Genomic DNA, 10,594 nt, shown 5'->3' on the forward strand with positions numbered 1-10,594 from the left:
TTCATACATCTTTTCAGGGCTCTAGTGTGTGGGCTTGATGCATATTGTTCCCTCTGAGAAATAATGTGGTATAGTCCAACAGGTGTGCTGTTATAACAATGTCTTCATTTTCTTAATCCCCTAATTCCCTTCACACACTTTCAGTTCCATGATACTCTTTTGGCTGAGTCTATGGAGAAGGCAAGATGTAATTTTTCTCTCTCACAATTATGGAGTTTATTAAGGAAGTAACAGGTTATAATTCAGGATCAGAAATGACTCAGGACACAGTTTTTGGATCAGGACAGCCTTTTCTCTGCCATGCCGCAGGCAAGGCTCTCCTATGCCCTGCTCAGGCAAGTGTTACAAAGCTCTTTCAGCTCTACTGACACATGTTCAGAGGCATCCCACTCCTCCAGTAAGCCAGGCCCGAAAGCACCCAGCTGTACCTTGTTGTTGTTGTTGTTATTTGCCGTCGAGTCGGCCCCGACTCCTAGCGACCCCTCCTTGGGTTTCCGAGGCAGTATCACTATGGAAGTAGGATTGCCCAACCTTCCTTCCCAGGAGTGGTTGGTGGGTTTGAACTGCCAGCCTTCTGGTTAGCAGTCAAGTGCCTAGGCACTATGCTACCAGAGCTCCTAGCTCTACCTTAGTGGTCAGCAAAGTTAGCTCTACTAGGTGCCCAGAGGGGAGCTCTGGTAGCATAGTGGCTAAGGCACTTGACTGCTAACCAGAAGGCTGGCGGTTCAAACCCACCAGCCACTCCTCGGAAGGAAGATGGGGCAATCTACTTCCGTAGTGATACTGCCTCGGAAACCCAAGGAGGGGTCGCTATGAGTCGGGTCCGACTCAACGGCCCATAACAACAACAACAACAGGTGCCCAGAGACACCTGACTCTGCCAGTAAGCCTGCTCACCAAAGGTGTTCAGCTTCCTTGCTTCGTGGGCCAGGAAGTCCAACACATGGCTTTCCATCAGTCCCCTGGTTCTGTTGCCTCTGCTGCCATCGTTTCTCTATTGCTACTTTTCATTGTCTCTTTGCTGTAATAGCTCTGCCTGTCTCCTGGGTTGAGGAGATGCCCAGCACAGTCATCCCAGATCCAAAGGATATGCTCTGCTCCTTCTCTTCTCCTTGGTGGTAGTCAAGTCCCTTGAGATGTAATTAGTATTTGTGATAGGAAACAGGACAAGCAATATAACAAGGTATTCATGTGACAAATCATGAGATAAATTAGTGGCAGATCTGGAGTTTTAGCCCACATCTTCTGATTATAGTAGAAAGTTTAGAGCAATGGTTCTCAACGAGGGGAGGTTTGGCTACCCCCACTCAAAGGACATCTGGCAGTGTTTGGAGACATTTTTGGTTGTCACAATGGGGTAAAGGTGAGGGACTAAGGGCATATACTAAGGAAATCCAGGGATGTTGCTAAACATTCTACAATGTGCAGGATAGCCCTCCAGCCCCACTCCCCCAAAAAACAATTTTCTGCCCCAGAATATCAATAGTATCAGTGTCAAGAAACCCTATTTTAGAGTAATGGATTTGAATCTTGTTCTGTGTCTTACTTTGTGATTTTGAGAAAGTGGTTTTATTTCTCAGAATCTGTTTTCTCGTTTAAAAAAAAAAAAAAAAAAAAAAAAAAAACCCACCACCATCATTAAAAAACAAACAACAACAACAAAAATTACCCTTGCAGGATGGTTATGAGAGACCAACACAAGAGCAGTGAAAAAAAGTGCCAAACATATGATGGGCCTAACATATAAAAATCAGGGCCCATCCAATGGAGTTTAATTAAAAGAAAAGATAGAAGTAAGCAGTGCCAGGAACACAACGTCACTGAAATGAAAAAGAAGGCTCCCCAGCTCCCCATTAGCTGTTATGGTGAAAAGAGCACAAGAGATGGAGAGAGGAGCGAGGAGACTAAATAGCACTGAGGATGTACTGGGAGGCAAAAGGAGGAAATGATGAGACTGGGAATACAAACTAGGGCTATTTTGGTGAGAAAGATTTCGGTAGTGACTTGGAGATGAATTTGAGGGCTATTTAGGAGGAATTAGAAGAACTTGGTGAAATTTAAGAAAGGGCCCAAGATGAATATGACATTTCTGGCTTGAGTGCCTGGGTTTTGGTGATGCCATTCAACAAGATAATGAAATTAAATTCATCAATAAATATATCAAGTTTGAGAAGCCTGTAGGACATTAGATGATAACCTAGAGGTGGTTAGATATGGAGTTCTGGGGAGAAGCCAAAGGTTAGGGAATCAGGAACCTGAAGGCAGTGATTGAATCCATGAGAATGAATGAGATTTTCCAGGAAGAACATGTAGTGAAAAGAGCAAAGGACAAAGAAAAGTGAGAAGGTACAATCAGCGGAGAAGAACAATAGGAAGAGAAGGTAGAGTAGTATGAAGCCAAGACTGAAAGAGGTTCAAGAACACAAGCACAGGTGATGGCATCACATGTCACACAAAAATTACATTGGATCTCAATTTACCTTCTGAGATTTGGCAACTGAGTGGTAGTGCTGACTTTAGCAAGAAGAGTTCAGTGCAATGGTGAGCAGAAAAACTAGACTGAAGGAGTTGAGGAATAAATAATAGTTGAGAGAATAGGAATGAGGGATAAAGGAAGACAGAGTGGTTATCAGAAGGAGAAGCTATGAAGATGTCCCCCCACTAAAAATGAACAACACATAAGTCTATTTACATGTTGAGAGGAAGGGGACAGTGAAGGCTGAAGTTAGAAAATGTAGAACAGGGGAAACAGATACACTGAAAATGGGATGTCGGGTTGGGATGATTAGTTTGAGGAAAGAAGAAACAGACTTTTTCCCTCCAAATTGGATAAGAGGGGTAAGGTGGACGTGGATGTAAGTAAGTCTGAAAGAGTGAGGAAGCAAACATTTGAGGAAGTTCACATTGGAGACTCTCACTTTTTACTATCAAATTGTAGTAAGGTCAGCTGCAGGTGTGAGATAAGATACCTTAAGAGAAGGTAGGGCAGGGAATAATCCTGAAGGGTTGGGGAGGGGCATTAATAAATTAGAAAAAGTAAGTAGAGGCTGTAACTTCCAAAAGCTGGCATATGAAGGACATCTGAAGGTACCAGCGTCACCTTGGAGTTTGTATCTAGTTCTTCCCAGACCAGTAACAAAACTCATCCATCTTTAGAGGGAAGCAATAAACCAGAAAGAGTTTTCCAAGAACAAACTCTTGGGGTAGGGTGTGTGTGTATGGGGGATGACCACCCAAATTCCAAATGAAAATGGGCATAGGGTCAATTGTGTTTATGGACCTGTTGTGTTATCTCCTCAAATGAAAACAAGCATATCTTATGAGTATTCTTAAATAACCTTCAACATCTTAAAGAGTCATAATAATGCAGAAAAAATGCTGAGTTTATTTTCCATGACTAAGTACTGTCAAGAAAAGCTGCAGCAATAATCAGTGGAATAGAAATGAATCATGATAAAATTGTTTTCTTTTGCAGAGTCTTGCCTTTCTTGAGCCTAAGTCATGAGTTGGATGTTCCTCAGAGATCTCCTAAGTGGAGTAAATAAATACTCAACTGGGATTGGGCGGATTTGGCTGGCTGTCATCTTCATCTTCCGTTTGCTGGTCTACATGGTGGCAGCAGAGCATGTGTGGAAAGATGAGCAGAAAGAGTTTGAGTGCAACATTAGACAGCCTGGTTGTGAAAATATGTGTTTTGACTACTTCTTCCCCATCTCCCAGGTCAGACTTTGGGCCTTGCAGCTGATCATGGTCTCCACACCTTCACTTCTCGTGGTTCTACATGTAGCCTACCGCGAGGGCAGAGAGAAAAAGCACAAAAAGAAACTCTATGTCAGCCCAGGAGCAATGGATGGGGGTCTGTGGTACACTTACCTTATTAGTCTCATTGTTAAAACTGTTTTTGAAATAGGCTTCCTGGTTTTATTTTATAAGCTGTATGATGGCTTTAGTGTTCCTTACCTTGTAAAATGTGATTTGAAGCCTTGCCCCAACACTGTGGACTGCTTCATCTCCAAACCCACTGAGAAAACCATCTTCATCCTCTTCTTGGTCATTACCTCATGCCTATGTATTGTGTTAAATTTCACTGAATTGAGCTTTCTAGTTCTCAAGTGTTTTGTTAAGTGCTGTCTCCAACAATACTCTAAAAAGCCCACCTCCTCAATGTGTGAGTGCCACAACCTCACAAATGTAGAATGTGGTGAGATAGGGGACCCTCCCTTACTCCACAAGCAGAATTCAGGCTTGGCCACAAGCACAGCCCAGTGACTTGAAGCAAAGCTACTTTGTGACACTTAACAGGGTAAACAAGGAAAACCAGCATTCCTCCAAGACTTAAACTGGACTAGGAAACCAAGGATGTCAGCTTTAATATCATTATTTGGGAGCAAATTAAAAAAATTTTTTCAGTGTGCTCTGAGTTGTGAACACTAGACAAAGAGATTTCATCATCTTGTAGGGCTTTCCATCACGTAGATACGTAACTTTTGTTTGAAAAGTTAACTGCAAATTAGTCTGAAGAAATTAAACCCACAGCATTCTTTTAAGTTCTTAGTTCAACTGGACAATATAAAAAAATGACACTTCTAACAAATGTAATGGCCATTACACTGCCGTTAAGGCACTGGCAGTTCCAAAGTGGCAGTTCGGGCTCCACTCACTCAGGCCTACTCATTCTTTGTTAGAAAAGACCATGATGGTGGGTGGGGTAGCAGCTATCTCAGAGCACACAGGCACATAGCCAATGAGCAGGCCCAGGCTGAAGAAAAGGCTCTTGGCAGTTGAGTATACATGAATGTGTATGAGTGCCTAGTGGAGGGGGGAGCCTGAATTTTTGTGCTTTCCAAGTTAAGCACAAATATTACTGGGAGATAACTTCTGAAAAGATCACTCAAGAGTCATGAGGAAAGGCAGGTCCCACAGAAAGCAGCATATTGACAGGGAAGAAGGCAGGCTCCATGAAAAGAATTTGCCCATTTAGTAATTACAAACAGATCTCTTGAACTATAAAAATGTTGACATGCTTTGTAAATTCCCATATTGTTGGACAGTTTTGTAATCAGGAATTGACAGTGTGCTACACGGTATGTCACAGTGTGCCTACAATGCACTAGCACATCTTCTAGGAGAGATCATAAAACTATGCTGTTCATTAGTCCAAAAAATGTTTATCAGCACTTGTTTTGAAGACTATAGCTTTTATTTACTTTTTTAATTTTAAAAACAGTCTTGGGTACATTTCTCTTTGGACTTATTGTTCTAACATAGGTGCATTTCTCCCGAGTAAAAATAAAGCGGTTTTGCAGTTCTATGTGGCTATCACGGATATATTTGGTTGCACTGCGTATGATTATTCTGTGAAATAAAACTTGTTCTGACAATTTCAGAACAGGATTTGCAACATTACTTGGTAAGGAAAGCTCAGAAATCATTCTTCTCCACTGGGAATTTCTTAATAAAAAGGCAGTGCATAAAAACATAATTTAAACTAAAAACCCAGTTATGTCATGTTTTCCACACCCTACGCTATTCAGAATAAAATGTCTCATTACAATTCACGCATAATGAAAGTTATTTGGGTTATTATGTAGTCTTCAGATCATGTCAGCAACGGTGGTCATAATTTTTGCCTTAAAGACTATCTTGGAAAACAGAGAAGGGAGATTTTGTGATTTTCCCCTTTCTTTGATTTATAGCATAGACCTCTGCTAGACATATGAGTCTGCACCCATTACACCCATGCACTTTACCACTTGACATGAAAATGTCCACCTTCCACAAATGCAAGTTATCACTGAAGGACTTACTTAATGAAAGGAACTGTTTTTGTTTTTGACAGTGATAGGTAGCTATAAAGGTTTAAGGTGTTTGAAGCCCTGGCCTTGACATGAAATCTAGGAAATAGGTTTTTAGTGGGCAGAACTGGAATGCAGAAGAGACTGAAGATGAGTTTGCTGCCTTTTTTTTTTTTTTTTTTCCCCCTGCATGGACCTCAGGCTCATCATATCAGTTAAGACAAGTCCTGCTGAAGCAGAATGGTTTGTTGCTTTGATATGTACTTTTTTTTTTTTGGAGGAGTGACTGGTCACTTATTGAAGTGGTTCAGTGGCAGAATTCTCATCTTCCATGCAGGAGATTCAGGTTCATAGTCTCATGCACAGCCACCACCCATCTGTCATTGGAGGCTTGCATGTTGCTATGAAGCTGATAGGTTTCAGGCAACCTTCCATAGTAAGATGGGTGAAGAAGAAAGGCCTGGCAACCTACTTCTGAAAATCAGCCAATGAAAACTTTATGGGTCACAATCAATCATGGAGATGGCACATGGCTTAGTAGTGTTTCATTCCATTGTGCATGTTATCACCATGAATTAGGGGCCAACCCAAAAGCAGCTACCAACAAGCAAATATGAATAAAGTATGTTGTTATGTGCCGTCAAGTCAGACTCGACTCATAGCAACCCCTCCTTGGGTTTCTGAGGTGGTATCACTATGGAAGTAGATTGCCCAACCTTCCTTATGAGGAGTGGCTGGTGGGTTTGAACCACCAGCCTTCTGGTTAGCAGTCAAGTGCCTTAGGCACTATGCTGCCAGAGCTCCTGAATAAAGTATAGCTGTAGTTAATAATAAAGCAGCATCATGATAAATGGAGAAAAGACTGACATGGTCTCAGGGATTTCATTTTCCTTGGTTCTACAATCAGTACTCATGGAAGCAGCAGTCAAGAAATCAAATATCATATTGCACTGGGCAAATCTGCTGCAAAAGACCTCTTCAAAGACATTAAGGCATTGTGTACCTTGTAAGATATAATAAATAATCCTTGAGAAAATTGCCACATAAGAAGCATGGAGGTGAAGATGGGGTGGAGTATCTAACACCATTATCCTTACACCATGCATCAAGGAGCAAAGATGTCACCTTGATCACTAAGGTGCGCCTGACTCAAGCCATGGTATTGTCAATCACCTCATATTCCTGTAAAGCTGGGCAATGGATAAGGAAGATTAAAGAATTGATTCCTTTGAATTATGGTCTTGGCAAGGAACATTGAATATATCATGTACTGCCAGAAGAATGAACAAATCTGTCTTGGAAGAAGTACAAGAATGCTCCTTGGAAGCAAGGATGGTGAAACTGTATCTCACATACCTAGGATGTACTATCAGGAGAGACCAGGTCCCAGAGAAGGACAGCATGCTCGGTAAAGTAAGTGGTCAGTGGAAAAGAGAAAAGGCCTCCACGAGATGGACTGACACAGTGGTCGCAACATGGGCTCAAACAGGGCAGCAATGGTGGGGAGGGCACAGGACCGGGCAGCGTGTTGTTCTGTAGTAGATAGGAATTGGAACCAAACTTACAGCATCCAAGAATATGTACATTTCTTGCTTTTCTACTTTCCAGTTATTATGATAAGCCCTGCCCAAACAGAAAGGTTTGGTTGCTTGGATATGCACATTTCCTGTTTTTCAGAGGGAAAACTGAAAGGTAATATGAGCAACGTCAATGAAAAGGAAGTTGTTTAAATAGAAAGATGAATGACTTTTTTCTCTTTGAAGCCTTTTGGTAGAACCAAAAATTACAAATTCAATTTCCCATCAGAATGTTCTGAAGGCTGTCTTGGTGTTAGTGAAGACCCAAAATATCTGATTGTGAGAAACTGGCAGTTAAATTTTGCCATCTTTATTGTTTCTTTTATCAATAAATTAATAATTATTAAAACATTGAAACGTTTAAGATTTAATACATAATCTTTGAGAAAATTTCCATGTAAGAAACATGGAGGTGAAGATGGGGTGGAGTACCCAACACCATTGTCCTTACACCATGCACCAACTCACATGACCCACCCGACAACATTCCAGGGCTCACAAAGCAGACAGTAACCTCAGAGATGAGGAAAGACACAGGGAAGCAGTCACTTTTCCACAGACACACGGCTAGTAAAAGCAGAGTTGACTATCAAAGTTCTCTAAACAGACACCCTAATTTCATTCAAGCCATTCCCGACTTGTAGTAATTATTTTGAGTGTCCAGCACTTGTTTCCACAATCTTTCTGCTTACCCCTTGTTCCTGGCCCAGGGATTATTTTAATTGCAGCTGGAAGGATATGGTTGTTTAAGAGATTATAGAAAGAATATCTAGAGCTGCAAGTGGCTATGGTTCCAGTCTTCCTAAGGAAATGATGCCAATTCAGAGAGAAAAACTACCAAGATGAAAGGAAAGAAAAAAAGGCAAAGGCCTGAGTATGTCTGAATTCCTTAATTCTGTTGTCCCAGAGACTGGCTCCAGCCATACCCTTTTCACTGTTTAGTTACACAAAGAGATAACCAGTCACCACAGAGTTGACTCTTGTTCTCATGGTGATCCCATGTGTGTCAGAGTAATACTCTGCTCCAAAGGGTTTTCAATGTTTTTTTTTTTTTGAAAGTAGATCACAAGGTTTTTCTTCCGTGATGCCTCTGGGTGTACTCAAACCTTCAACCTTTCAGTTAGCAGCTGAGTTCATAAACTATTTGCACTATCCAGGGACTCCAACATGAAAGATAAAACCCCTTCTTTACACTGATTCAGCTTGGAATTCTGCACCTTGCAACTGAAAGGCCCTCATAATATCAGCTCTTCACCTTTTTCACGTATGTCTTGACTGTAAAACATGGCAATCTGCTTTGATACTGTTGTTGCTGTTGTTAGGTGCTGTTGAGTTGCTTGAACTCATGGTGACCCATGTGCTGCCCGGTCCTGTGCCATCCTCACCACTGCTGCCCTGCTGTAGCCCACGTCACAGCCACTGTGTCAGTTCATCTCGCCGAGGCTCTTCCTCTTTCTCACTGGGCACCTACTTTGCCGGCATGCTGTCCTTCTCCAGGGACTGGTCTCTCCTGATAACATGTCCAAAGTAAGTGAGGCAAGGTCTCGCCATCGTCGCTTCTAAGGAGCATTCAGGCTGTACTTCCAAGACAGATATGTTCTTCTTCTGGTAGTACACGGTAAATTCAATATTCTCTGCCAACACCACAATTTGAGGGCATCAATTCTTCTTTGGTCTTCTTTATTCATTGTCCAGCTTTTACATGCATGAGACAACTGAAATATCATGGTTTGGGTCAGGTGTATCTTAGTCCTCAAAATTACATCTTTGCTTCTTTAACACTTACAGGTGGTCTTTTGCAACAGATTTGACCGGTGCAAATTGATTTGACTGCTGTTCCATAGGTTTTGATTGTGGATCCAAGTAAAATGAAATCCTTGACAACTTCAACTACAAAGATGACTGCCTAGAAAACCCATGTACTGGTCTACTCTATAACAGATAGGGTTGTCATGTGTTGGAATTGACTTGATGGCAACAGGTTTTGGTAGAATACTCTTCTTGAACTTATCCTTTCTAAGCCTTCTAACCTTTCTAAGTGTGTACACAGAATGTTGTGTAAAGAAGAGGATAGACTTGGAAGAATGGTTATAATTTTGTTGTTGTTAGGTGCTGTCGAGTTGTCTTCAACTCACAGTGACCCTATGTACAGCAAAACAAAACACTGCCTGGTCCTGTGCGAGCTCCATAATCCCTGCTATATCTAAGCCTATCGTTGTAGCCTCTGTGTTGTTGTTGAGGGCCTTCTCCTCTTTCACTGATCATCCACTTTACCAAGTATGATATCCTTCTCCAGGGAATGGTCCCTTCTGACAACAAGTTGTTGTTGTTGTTGTTACACGCCGTCGAGTCAAACCCGACTCATAGCGACCCCTCCTTGGGTTTCCGAGGCAGTATTACTACAGAAGTAGGATTGCCCAACCTTCCTTCCGAGGAGTGGCTGGGGGGTTTGAACCACCAGCCGTCTGGTTAGCAAGCAAGTGTCTTAGCCACTATGCTACCAGAGCTCCCAACAACAAGTAGGTGAGATGAAATCTGGCCATTCTCACTTCCAAGGAGTATTCTGGCTGCACTTCTTCCATGACAGACTTGTTAATTCTTGTAGCAGTCCATGGTACATTCAGCATTCTTTGCCAACACCACAACTCAAAAGCATCGACTCTTCTTTGGACTTCCTTATTCATTGTCCAGGTCTCATACACATATGTTGTTGTTGTTGTTATTTGCTGTTGAGTCGGCCCCGACTCATAGCGACCCCTCCTTGGGTTTCCGAGGCAGTATCACTATGGAAGTAGAATTGCCCAACCATATGAGGCTACTGAAAATACCATGGCTTGTGTCAGGTGCACCTTAGTCCTCAAGGAGATATCTTTGCTCTTCAGCACTTTTGCAGCCAATTAGCCTAGTGCTATACGTCATCTGATATATTGACTGCTGCTTCCATTGGTGTTGACTGTAGAACCAAGTAATATGAAGTATTTGACAACTTCAATCTTTTCTCCATTTATCATCATGATGCTGCTTATTGGTCCCATTGTGAGGATTTTTGTTTTCTTTATATTGAGGTATAATCCATATTGCAGACTGTATTCTTCAATCTTTTCCAGTAAGTGCTTCAAGTCATCCTCACTTTCAGCAAGCAAAGTTGCATATTGCAGTTGTTAATGATGCTTCCTCCAATCCTGATGCCACATTTTTCTTTATATAGTCCAGTTTCTTGGA

The 10,594-nt window shown here is 41.8% G+C and overlaps 1 protein-coding gene across 1 annotated transcript; it reads left to right on the forward strand.

Moving 5' to 3' along the window:
* The first annotated feature begins 3,501 nt into the window (after positions 1–3,501).
* Positions 3,502–4,269, forward strand: GJB7 (gap junction protein beta 7). The gene has a single exon (XM_007951493.1). The coding sequence runs from the start codon at positions 3,502–3,504 to the stop codon at positions 4,267–4,269; it is 768 nt and encodes a 255-aa protein (XP_007949684.1).
* The last annotated feature ends 6,325 nt before the right edge of the window (positions 4,270–10,594 follow it).

Source organism: Orycteropus afer, unplaced genomic scaffold, assembly GCF_000298275.1.
Source record: "Orycteropus afer afer isolate SDZICR_OR568_19922 unplaced genomic scaffold, OryAfe1.0 scaffold00011, whole genome shotgun sequence".
NCBI lineage: Eukaryota > Metazoa > Chordata > Mammalia > Tubulidentata > Orycteropodidae > Orycteropus > Orycteropus afer.